Source organism: Mustelus asterias, chromosome 26, assembly GCF_964213995.1.
Source record: "Mustelus asterias chromosome 26, sMusAst1.hap1.1, whole genome shotgun sequence".
NCBI lineage: Eukaryota > Metazoa > Chordata > Chondrichthyes > Carcharhiniformes > Triakidae > Mustelus > Mustelus asterias.
Genome location: NC_135826.1, coordinates 14,086,715 through 14,099,439, shown reverse-complemented (window position 1 = coordinate 14,099,439; position 12,725 = coordinate 14,086,715). Strand labels below are relative to the sequence as shown.

Sequence of the window (12,725 nt, the reverse complement as noted above, 5' to 3'; positions counted from 1 at the left end):
TCCAGGGTCCTGGGTTCGATTCCCGGCTCAGGTCACTGTCTGTGTGGAGTTTGCACATTCTCCTCGTGTCTGCGTGGGTTTCCTCCGGGTACTCCAGTTTCCTCCCACAGTCCAAAGGTTGATTGGCCAAGTTAAAAATTGTCCCTGAGATGTGTAGTTAGCGGATAAATATGTGGGGGTAGGGCTTGGGTGGGGTTGTGGTCGGTGCAGACTCGATGGGCCGAATGGCCTCCTTCTGCACTGTAGGGTTTCTATGTTAGATAGTTATCGACTTCAGGAAGCATAGTGGAGAACATGCCCCTGTCTACATCAATGGGAATGAAGTGGAAATGGTCGAGAGCTTCAGGTTTCTGGGTGTCCAGATCACCAACAACCTGTCCTAGTTCCCCCATGACAACATTATAGTTAAGAAAGCCCCCCAACGCCTCTACTTTCTTAGAAGACTAAGGAAATTTGGCATGTCAGCTACAACTCTCACCAACCTTTACAGATGCACCATAGAGAGCATTCTTTCTGGTTGTATAGAACATAGAGCATAGAACATAGAAAGCCACAGCACAAACAGGCCCTTCGGCCCACAAGTTGCGCTGATCATATCCCTACCTCTAGGCCTATCTATAGCCCTCAATCCCATTAAATCCCATGTACTCATCCAGAAGTCTCTTAAAAGACCCCAACGAGTTTGCCTCCACCACCACCGACGTCAGCCGATTCCACTCACCCACCACCCTCTGAGTGAAAAACTTACCCCTGACATCTCCTCTGTACCTACCCCCCAGCACCTTAAACCTGTGTCCTCTCGTAGCAACCATTTCAGCCCTTGGAAATAGCCTCTGAGAGTCTACCCTGTCCAGACCTCTCAACATCTTGTAAACCTCTATCAGGTCACCTCTCATCCTTCGTCTCTCCAGGGAGAAGAGACCAAGCTCCCTCAACCTATCCTCATAAGGCATGCCCCCCAATCCAGGCAACATCCTTGTAAATCTCCTCTGCACCCTTTCAATGGCTTCAACATCTTTCCTGTAATGAGGTGACCAGAACTGCGCGCAGTACTCCAAGTGGGGTCTAACCAGGGTCCTATAAAGCTGCAGCATTATCTCCCGACTCCTAAACTCAATCCCTCGATTAATGAAGGCTAGTACGCCGTACGCCTTCTTGACCGCATCCTCCACCTGCGAGGCCGATTTAAGAGTCCTATGGACCCGGACCCCAAGGTCCTTCTGATCCTCTACACTGCTAAGTATCACAGCTTGGTATGGCTCCTGCTCTGCCCAAGACTGAAAAAAACTACAAAGGGTCGTGAAAGAAACCCAGTCCATCACTCAAACCCATCTCCACCCATGGACACTGTCTACACTTCCAGCTGCCTTGGAAAAGCAGCCAGCATAATTAAGGACCCCACGCACCTCGGACATACTCTCTTCCACCTTCTTCCGTCGGGAAAAAGATACAAAAGTCTGAGGACACTCAGATCGACTCAAAAACAGCTTCTGGGGCGGCACAGTGGCTAGCACTGCTGCCTCACAGCTCCAGGGACCCTGTTTCCATTCCGGCCTCAGCTGACAGTCTGTGTGGAGTTTGCATGTTCTCCCTGTGTCTAGATGGGTTTCCTCTGGGTGCTCTGGTTTCCTCTTTCATCCAGTCCAAAGATGTGTGGGCTAGGTTGATTGGCCATGGAAAATTGTCCCTTAGTATCAGGGGCATTAGCAGGGTAGGTATGTGGGGCTACGGGGATAGGGGCAAGGTGGGCTCGATGGACCAAATGGCCTCCTTCTGCAGTGTAGGGATTCTATGATTCTTCCCTGCTGCCATCAGACTTTTGAATGGACCTACCTTGCATTGAGTTGATCTCTCTCTACACCATAGCTATGACTGTAACACTACATTCTGCACTCTCTCCTTTCCTTCTCTATGAATATTATTTCTTGCATGCATGCTATACAGCGTTGTTTGTATAGCGCGCAAGAAACAATACTTTTCATTGCATACTAATACATGTGATAATAATAAATCAAAGCAAATCAAAGTCAGTGCAATACCACACCACAAATCATTCTCCTGACTGGCAGCAAGTAATGACATGCAGCCTCTCTCACTATCATTACAATAAAAGGTTACAGGTGGGAAAAAAAATCCATTTGGTCTTTGCAGAGTATTCCGGTTCCCAGGGAATCCAGACTGAGAACATGGTAGCCCTGGAAAATGGGCCCACAAAGCCAAGGCAAATCAGTTTGATTTTCTGTCATATTATCTTACTGGACATTGCTTCTGTTTCAGATTCCGTGGGCCAGGCGGTTTGGAAAGATTTGTTCTTTAGCAATGTTCCCCATTGGTGAACAAATCCTAAAATCTGAAATCCAAGATCTGTTACTTCCAGCAATTTGAGATGTTTCCAAAACAACGGTGATATGGATTTAACTTGCTCAGCCTTCCATTCGACTATTCTGAACTCCCATCAATTCTTTTGTGTCCAACAGGTCATTGAAAATGTTCAACAAAATTTTGAGCAAAGGTTTGTTTCCCACCAGCAAGAACTTTTCACTAATTTATACTTATTTCCTCTTGAGCTGCAGACCTAAATACATTCATAGCACTATGTGGCACAGTGGTTAGCACTGCTGCCTCACACTCCAGGGACCTGGGTTCGATTCCCGGCTTGGGTCACTGTCTGTGTGGAGTCTGCACATTCTCCCCGTGTCTGCGTGGGTTTCCTCCGGGTGCTCCGGTTTCCCCCCACAGTCTGAAAGACGTGCTGATTAGATGCATTGGCCATGCTAAATTCTCCCTCAGTGTACCCGAACAGGTGCCAAAGTGTGGCGACTAGGGGATTTTCACAGTAACTTCATTGCAGTGTTAATGTAAGCCTCCTTGTGACACTAATAAATAAACTTTAAGCTAATGCTCGGCTTGCCTTATCTAACGGCAGTATTTAACTGTTCACATACCTCTCCCAACTGTTCACCGTCTCATTTTCCTCACAGTCTTGTACTTTCTCTCAGCCTCAATTCACAATGTCTCATAGCTGGTCTGGAATAAGTTAACTGAATTTGAGAAGGTAGTTACCTTGTGAAGACAGAAATTTCGAACGCAGAAGGTGGCCAACTCGATGGTGTCCAGCAGGGTCACCTGTATCATTCCGTAGGTCTCTGTTCCTCGACCAGGCCAGTATTGGTCACATTTCACCTGCATAAAGATACAAGACAACAATAACTGGAGGAGTTGCAGGTCATGATGTGGAGATGCCGGCGTTGGACTGGGGTGAACACAGTAAGAAGTCTCACAACACCAGGTTAAAGTCCAATAGGTTTATTTGCTACCAAATTTGCTACCATGGTATTTGCTACCAAATAAACCTGTTGGACTTTAACCTGGTGTTGTGAGACTTCTTACTGAGTTGCAGGTGGCAGGGTGAGGCAACTGGCTACAGACACCAGAAGCAGGCATTAGTCACAGATACCTGTACAGAGAGATGCAAGCAGTTGGCAGTAAAGAAATCCGGATTTGGAGAATGTGCGAACAGGCAACAATCAGACTGGAGGATTGCAGAATTTTGAGAGTTGTCGGGCTAGAGGAGGTTACAGAGATAGTGAGGGCGAGGCCTGGAAGGTACATGTGAACATGAGGATGAGGATTTTAAATTTGAGGGGTGGTGGATCAGGAAGATGTCAGTCAGGGAGCACAGGCGCACGGTTTCAGTATGGGGGTGGGATGCATGCGGCAGAGTTTTGCACGATCTGAAGTTAGTGGAGAATGATGGACAGCCAGTTTGAAGCAGATCGTATCCATATGCAGCGAGTCTCGGGCTGCTAAGTGGCAGGGTACATTCATATCGCTCAAACACCAGGCAATAACTATCTCAAACATTAGAGAACCCAACCATCTCCCCTTGACATTCAATGGCATTACCATTACTGACTACTCCACTCGCAACATCCTGGGGGAGTCACCATTGACCAGGAACTGAACTGCACCAGCCATATAAATACTGTGGCTATAAGGGTTAGAGGCTGGGAATCCTGTGGCGAGTAACTCATCTCCTGCCTCCCCAAAGCCAGTCCATATACAATGTACAAGTTAGGAGTGTGATGTAATACTCTCCCTTGCCTGGGTTAGTGCAGCTCCAACAACTCTCAAGAAACTCAGTACCATCCAGGACAAAGCAACCTGCTTGATTGGAACCCCATCCACCACCTTTAACATTCACTCCCTCCGCCACAGATGCACAGTGGCAGCGGTGTGTACCATCTAAAAAGATCAGCATCTCACCAAGGCAACCTCCACCATTTAGAAGAAGGGCAGCAGATACCCCTGGAACCCCACCACCTGTAAATTCCCCTCCAAGCCACTCACCATCCTGCATTGGAAATATATTGCCGTTTCTTCACTGTTGCTGGGGCAAAATTTTGGAACTTCCTCCCTACCAGCACTGTGGATGTTCCTACACCACATGGGCTTCAGTGGTTCGAGAAGGCGACGCGCTACCACCTTCACAAGGGCAATTAGGGATGGGCAATAGATTCTGGTCCAGCCATTGACACCCACATCTCGTGAAAGATGAAAGAAGTTGAGGTAAGCATGACTGAGGGCTTCAGCAGACAATGGCTGGCGTAAGAGCAGAAACAGGCACTGTTACAGTGATACCAGCACAGGCCCAGAGTGGTGGACATCCCAGTACACAGAGTAATGTGCTGCCATGGGATAGCAGAGTCAGTGTTATAAAATTAAATTAGATAAGACAGCTTCACTTCAGTTCTGTCTTGTGTTACACTGTGAGAATAAAAGAAAAAAATGTACAAGTTCAAACAACTAAAATGCAAATTTAGGCAGGAAGATTATTTTCACTGTGATACATAGGCCAGACTGATGCAAATAGCTAAGAAGCGAAAACCTTTCCTTATTAGCAGGATAGTTTAAAGTTTATTTATTCGAGTTACAAGTAGGCTTACATTAACACTGCAATGAAGTTACTGTGAAAATCCCCTAGTCGCCACACTCCAGCGCTTGTTCGGGTACACAGAGGGAGAATTTAGCATGGCCAATGCACCTAACCAGCACGTCTTTTGGACTGTGGGAGGAAACCGGAGAACCCGGAGGAAACCCACGCAGACACGGGGAAAATGTGCAAACTCCACACAGACAGCGACCCAAGCTGGGAATTGAACCCGGGTCCCTGGCACTGTGAGACAGCAGTGCTAACCACTGTGCTGCCCCGATAGAGTTCAGGTTCTGTGATACTGTGGGATACAGAGAAAAAGGCAGGGAAATGCCACAAAGTCGTGATGCTCGCTTGGAGGGCCGGTGCAGACACATGGGTTTCCTCTGGATTGTCCGGTTTCCTCCCACAGTCCGAAAGATGTGCTGGTTAGGTGCATTGGCCACGCTAAATTCTCAGTGTACCCGAACAGGAGCTGGAGTGTCGCGACTAGGGGATTTTCCACAGTAACTTCACTGCAGTGTTAATGTAAGCCGACTTGCGACACTAATAAATAAACTTTAAATGGCATCTTTCTGTGACTCTGAGGTCCGTTTTGGATGGTGAGCCACCCAGTCGTGGATGAGTCTTCCTCATCCGTATCTGACTAACAATTCAATGAAAGTATTGAAAAAAAAATCCCCCAAGTGCTGGAGATTTGAAATGAAGACCGACACGCCGCAGACACAGCGCAGGTGCATCAAGATCCGTGGAGAGAAAAGACGGATCAACCTTTCGAGTGGGGACCCTTGGTCTGATGTGAAACACTAAGTTGCTTTTCCTCTTTCAGACAGGCAGCTCTGCTGTGCAGTTCCAGCATTTGGCCTTTATTTCTGGTATTATGCGGCTGTTGCATCACATTGTGGGGCTGCTTCAGGAAGAAACAGGGGTACCAAGCAGCTCCTGTCGCTCTTATACTGGACAAGGTGTCCGCACTGGAGGGACAGGACTCAAGATAAAAGCAAATGCTGGTGGGCTCACTCAGCAGCTTGGCTGCATGTGCAGCCTTCAGTGGAGAGAGGGTGCTATTGCTCCAGGCAGGGTCTCTGTGTTTCAACAACTCCAGCCTGGATAATGTACCAGCAGTCAGTCTGTCAATTGAAGCCTTATTTATGTCAAGGCCAGGCACTGAAATCCATAGTAATCAAGCCAACATGGACCAGATGAAGTGGTGTGGTTCCACTTACAGAGTCTTTCAGAACTTGCATTTATACAGAACTGGAGTGCGTCGCTCTGAAACATCTCAAAGCTCTCCAGGAGGAATGCCTTGCTTTTGCAATACACTGTGGGTAGAAATCATAGAAACCCTACAGTGCAGAAAGAAGCCATTCGGCCCAGCGAGTCTGCACCGACCACGATCCCACCCAGGCCCTATCCCCATATCCCTTCACATTGACCCGCTAATCCCTCTAACCTACGCATCCCGGGACACTAAGGGGCAATTTTAGCATGGCCAATCAACCTAACCCGCACATCTTTGGACTGTGGGAGGAAACCGGAGCACCCGGAGGAATCCCACGCAGACACGAGGAGAATGTGCAAACTCCACACAGAGAGTGACCCAAGCCGGGAATCGAACCCAGGTCCCTGGAGCTGTGAAGCAACAGTGCTAACCACTGTGCTACCGTGCCGTGCTGGGTGATCATTCTGTGACGAGGCGTTGTGACCTGGTAACGTGTGTGAAAGTTGCGCAGGGAGTCTGGAACACAGGGGCATCTCTATACATCCCGGTGACACCATCACAAACATCGAGATGATTGACAAGGGCTGGTGACAGGGGCAATGCCACGGCCAAGTCGGGCTCTTCCCAGCCAATTACGTGACTCTGACGCAGTGAGCACTGACCAATCTCATTAGAGTTCACTTCACCATTCTCCATAAATACCAAACTTTTAAACCTTTGGGCACGGAATTTAAAACTCTTTTAAGATTTCAATTATTTTGTATTTAGCACGCATGAATCATGCGTACCAAGTACAAAATAATTGAAATCATGCATGCCGGGGAGAAAGGGGTCAGTCATTTCAGACAAAGAGGAGAAATTATTTCCACAGAACCATAGAATCCCTACAGTGCAGAAGGAGGCCATTCAGCTCATTAGGTCTACACCGAATCTCTGACAAAGCATGTTACCCAGACCCAGCCCCAACCCCAGTCCTATCCCCGGAACCCCTCGCCTGTACCTTGCTACTTCCCCTAACCTACACATCTTCGGACACTAAGGGGCAATTTACCGTGGCCAGTCAACCTAACTTGCACATCTTTGGACTGTGGGAGGAAACCGGAGCACCCGGAGGAAACCCAGACATGGGGAGAACGTGCAAACTCCACACAGACAGAGACCCAAGGCCAGAATCAAACCCGGGTCCCTGGCACTGAGAGGCAGCAGTGCTAACCACTGTGCCACTGTGCTGCCCTTTCACACAAATGGTTGTGGATTTGGTATTGTCCAGCCCAGAGGGATGCACAGTAGGGCGGCACGGTAGCACAGTGGTTAGCACTGCTGCTTCACAGCGCCAGGGACCTGGGTTCGATTCCCGGCTCGGGTCACTGTCTGTGTGGAGTTTGCATATTCTCCTCGTATCTGCGTGGGTTTCCTCCGGGTGCTCCGGTTTCCTCCCACAGTCCAAAGATGTGCGGGTTAGGTTGATTGGCCATGCTAAAATTGCCCTTAGTGTCCTGAGATGCGTAGATTAGAGGGATTAGTGGGTAAATTTGTAGGGATGTGGGGGTAGTGCCTGGGTGGGATTGAGGTTGGTGCAGACTCGATGGGCCGAATGGCCTCTTTCTGTACTGTAGGGTTTCTATGATTTCTATGATTCTATGTGGATGCCTCACTGTTGACTAAGGCTGGGATAAACAGACTCTGATCTCAGAGAATCAATGAGCGTGGGTAGGAAAGTGACTCTGAGGCAAATGATCAGTCATAATTGTATTAGATGGCTTGAGGGGCTGAAGGGTCTATCCGACAACTCCTGTTTCTTATGCTTAGAAACGGAAGGGAGACGGAAACAGGGGGATGCAAACAGGGGGACGCAGAGAGACTCAGAGTGACAGAAACGGAGACGGAACCAGGGGGACGCAGAGAGACTCAGAGTGACAGAAACAGGGAGATGGAAACAGGGGGACGCAAACAGGGGAATGCATTCCGGGGGACACAGAGAGACTCAGAGTGACAGAAACAGGGGGACGCAAACAGGGGAATGCATTCCGGGGGACACAGAGAGACTCAGAGTGACAGAAACAGGGGGACACAAACAGGGGGACGCAGAGAGACTCAGAGTGACAGAAGACAGAAACAGGGACACAACATCCACTAAAGTCGATTCGTCAAGCATCTGTTTCTTTATTGAAGAACCTAATTCGGGTAGTCGGATAGGATTTGCCTTTTGCCTCAGTTCCTACATTACAACGGTGACAACACTTTCAAAACTGCTTCATTGGCCGTAAAGCACTTTCTGATCTCCAGAGACCATGGAAGGCCCTATTGAAATACAAATCCTTCTTTAATCACTTCTAATGTTACTTGTACAATTTTTAAAAATTTTAAACCGTGCTGGGAGAATCAGGAAAATCCATCCTACCCGAGATTTTTCCTCTAATTTTGTCATCATGACGATGGTTGCACTCCTCTGCTCCCAGACCATCCTCCAGAAGTCCCCAAAAGTCTCTGGGAGCGGTCCCTGAGTGGCGATGTACGCATTCTGCTTTCGGTAGCCATCGATGTAGTTCGCATTAATGTAGTCACTGCCCGCGATGCCTGTCAGCCAGGAGCAGAGAGAAGGTGTTAAAGGAATAATGGATCACACCATACCTACGAAATCTGCCTAACATTCAGCTGCACATCCTCCTGATCCAACGGTACCTGGGCTTCTAGCCCGAATTCAGGCCAGACATCTGGAAATTTCTAAAAGTTATCGAACAAATGCTTAGCAAATGCCTTTCAATGTTTCAGAGAAGGAGGCTTAACTGGTGCAGAGGTAACACAGGGCGGCACAGTGGTTAGCACTGCTGCCTCACAGTGCCAGGGACTCAGATTCGACTCCCGGTTTGGGTGACTTGTCTGTGTGGAGTCTGCACATTCTCCCCGTGCCTGCGTGGGTTTCCTCCGGGTGTTCCGGTTTCCTCCCAAAGTCTAAAAATGTGCAGGTTAGATTGGTTAGCCATGCTGAATTGCTCCTTAGTGTCAGGGGGATTAGCAGGGTCAGTATGTGGGGTTACGGGGATAGGGCCTGGGTGGGATTGTTATCATGCAGGCTCGAGGGTTGAATGGGTTACTTCTGCACTGTCGGTATTCTTTGATTCTAACTCACTGCCACAAGGCAAAGCTGAGGTGAGTAGCATAGATGCATTTAAGGGGTAGCTGGATAAGGGAGAAAGGGATAGAAGGACCTGCAGATAAGGTGAGATGAAGGGGGGGTATGGGAAACTCCAGTGGGGCATAAACGAGTTGGGCTGAAAGGCCTGTTTCTGTGCTGTACATTCTATGTGAAACAACACTTTCAATAAAATGGCAGGGAGAGAAATTTCAAAGGCAGAACTCTGGTGAAGCTCCTAAATTGGTGTGGCTCACCCCAGCAACGCTGAGCGACTAGCAGATAATTGAAGTTGTACTGTAATTGCCTTTCCTCCCACACATGCTTGCGTCTAGCGAGGCGCTGTGCTGGAACATCGCCCTGCAACACTATCCCAATCAAACACTCCTACACCGACATCTCACAGCTCCAGTTTCAGGGGCCCCAATTGAAAGGGTTCCAACTATTTTTACCATCAGCAAATTAAAGAGCGAGAGAGCCTTGCCAATTGGAACAACAATGGCCACGTGTCACAATCTCCTTGACAGTCACGGCCAGTGGGAAAGGGTCTCCAATCGGAGTATTAGCCTGGAAAATTGCCTCATTACACTAACTTCACGTTCTCCTCTCACTCCCTCCCCCATCTCTTGCCATGACTTGGATCGGAGCCAATTTGTCACAAGGTACAGGTTGCAGTCAGCAATGCCATGCTTGTTTTCAGCTCTGAAGCATCTCTACAGGTTATTAACCAGGATATTTTGTTACTGGGGGAATTCAGCAGGTGTAGGCATTGAGAGCAGCTAAGCACTGCTATCTGGACTGATCGCGAGCCTCTCAGTCACTGTTTAAAATGCAGTACCAATAGCTGTTAGAATGTTCCTGGGACCAAGCCTTGTAACCAGACGCTGCCGCACTGCACAACCTCTGTTGTCTGTGCCTCAACTCCTACCCTTCATGAATAATAGTACACAAGTTATGTTGAATCTGTCTCCTTTCCTGTGCTGGGAGTGCCAGACACCCGTGAGCCCCAAAATCTGGAGATACATGACTGCAAATTCCTCCCTCGTGGGGGGGGATCTGGAACTAGGGGGTGCCGTTTGAAAATTAAGGCTCTCCCACTTAAGATGAAGAAGAGGAGGAATTTCTTCTCTCAGAGGGCAGCTAGCATTTGGAACACTCTACCCCAGAGAGCAACGCAGGCTGAATCATTGAATATATTCAAGGCTGTGTCAGGCAGAGTTTTGATCTACAAAGGGAGACAAGTGTTATACACAGGGGAGGGGGGGGGGGAGGGGGGGTGGTGCGGGAGACAGGCAGGGAGGTGGAATTGAGGCCACAGTCAAAGCAGCCATGATCTTATGGAATGATGGAGCAGGCTCGAGGGGGCCAAAGTGCCCACTCCTGTTCCTGCATGAATGTAGATAAGAGCTTCCACTGCATGTCACATCAACTTGCGAAGTTTACTTTAGATATTCCATATTTTAAACTGGACACTGGTCACAAGGTCAAACATGGGTTAATTCAGCCTAATTTTTTCCTCAGAACAGAGCAGGCTGGTGGCGGTGGGGGGTGGGTTCCTGATTGAGGTGTACACAATTATGAGGGACATAGATAGGGAATCATAGAATCCCTACAGTGCAGAAGGAGGCCGTTCAGCCCATCAAGTCTACACCGACCACAATCCCACCCAGGTCCTATCCCCGTAACCCCACATATGTACCCTAGCTAATCCCCCTGACACTAAGGGACAATTTAGCATGGCCAATCAACCTAACCCGCACAACACTGGACTATGGGAGGAAACCGGAGCGCCTGGAGGAAACCCACGCAGACATGGGGAGGATGTGCAAACTCCACACAGAGAATGACCCGAGGCCGGAATTGAAGCCGGGTCCCTGGCAAAGTGAGACAGCAGTGCGAACGACTGTGTCACTGTGCCGCCCCAGTGTCCTAGATAGGAATAAATATTTTTCCCCGAGTCAAGGGGTCAATAACCAGGGGGCAAAGATTTAGGATGATGGACAAAAAATTTAGAGGGGATCTTTTTTACACAGAAGATGGTGCGAATCTGGAATTCGCTGCCTGAAAGAGTGGTTTGGGGAGGGGGGGGGGGGACCCTCACCACGTTTAGATGAGCACTTGAAACGCCGTAGCATACAAGGCTACGGACCAAGTGCTGGAAAAGTGGGATTAGAATAGATAGGTGTTTGATGGCCGGTGTAGGCACGATGGGCTGAAGGGCCTCTTTCTGTGTTGTAAAACTCTACGACTCTAAACAATTTGTGTCACAGGTGAGCACTGCCCAGAATTGGTGAAATAGGTACCAAAGGTGTCACAGTAGCACAGTGGTTAGCACTGCTGCCTCTCAGTGCCAGGGACTCAGGTTCAATTCCCGGCTTGGGTCACTGTCTGTGCGGAGTCTGCACGTTCTCCCCGTGTCTGCGTGGGTTTCCTCCGGGTGCTCCGGTTTCCTCCCACATTCCAAAGATGTGCGGGTTAGGTGGATTGGCCGTGCTAAATTTCCCCCTAGTGTCAGGGGAACGAGTTAGGGTAAATATGTGGGGCTGTGGGGGTACAGCCTGAGTGGAATTGTTGTTGGTGCAGACTCAATGGGCTGAATGGCCTCCTTCAGTACTGTAGGATTCGATGATTCTATGACTGAAATAATATGCTAATCTTGAAAAGAATTGCTAAATAATAATCACAGACTGCTCCCTTCAGTTGTGCTTTTCTGTAGCTCACACACTAGGCCCTGGCTTCAACCTATCTTCTATCAGCAGTGTGGTGGTGCACTTCCCAGAATCAATAATGAAGTACTGTTTTATTGATCATTAATCTTTTAGAAGTGCAGTGGAACAATAAAAATCTACCGACCAAGCTGGTTCCTTCAAGGATTACAGAAAAATCTCATCGTGCACTTGCTGTTCATTCCATTTGTACCCTCTTTTTTTTTAAACTGCTGATCCACTCCTATTCGGGTTGCCAACTCTGCTTGCCCTTGGCCCTGGAGGTTTTTTCCTGCCTCCAACACTCAGCCCAGCGACTCAACACAGGTCACCCAACACGTTCGTCCACCTTTGCGATGAAGTGCCTTGGCCTGGTATGCCATTTAATAGACAACTGGATGATTCCTGAGTGCCAATCAAACAACCTTTTTCCTCGATCTAATATTTTTATAACTAATGATGAAAATTGTTCAAGGGAAAAAAGAAAAAGCATTTTTTTAAAAGGCCCTTTTATATTTCTCCAGGGTTTCCCAAAGCAGTATCCTGGATATTAATCTTCAATTCCCAGACTCTCCAGAGCTCTCCGAGAGAAACTGGCACCCTTAAATTCTACTTCCAGGTGTTAATGTGCTTTGGCATGCGGGGCTATGAAATCCTTCAGTTTCCACTCTGGGTCAGACTCCACATTCAGTAATGGGCACAGCCCCCATTTCGTTAGAACATAGAACATTA

At 48.4% G+C, this 12,725-nt stretch overlaps 1 protein-coding gene across 1 annotated transcript in view; it reads right to left on the bottom strand.

The window, feature by feature from the left end:
* Nucleotides 1–12,725, bottom strand: part of LOC144479463 (receptor-type tyrosine-protein phosphatase delta-like) — a 526,436-nt gene that overhangs the window by 66,422 nt on the left and 447,289 nt on the right. Inside the window, exons 29-30 of the mRNA XM_078198154.1 lie at nt 8,557–8,732; nt 3,064–3,183 (exon numbers count right to left, since the gene is read on the bottom strand). Coding sequence (XP_078054280.1) covers nt 3,064–3,183; nt 8,557–8,732 — 296 coding nt within the window. The remainder of the gene's footprint in view (nt 1–3,063; nt 3,184–8,556; nt 8,733–12,725) is intronic.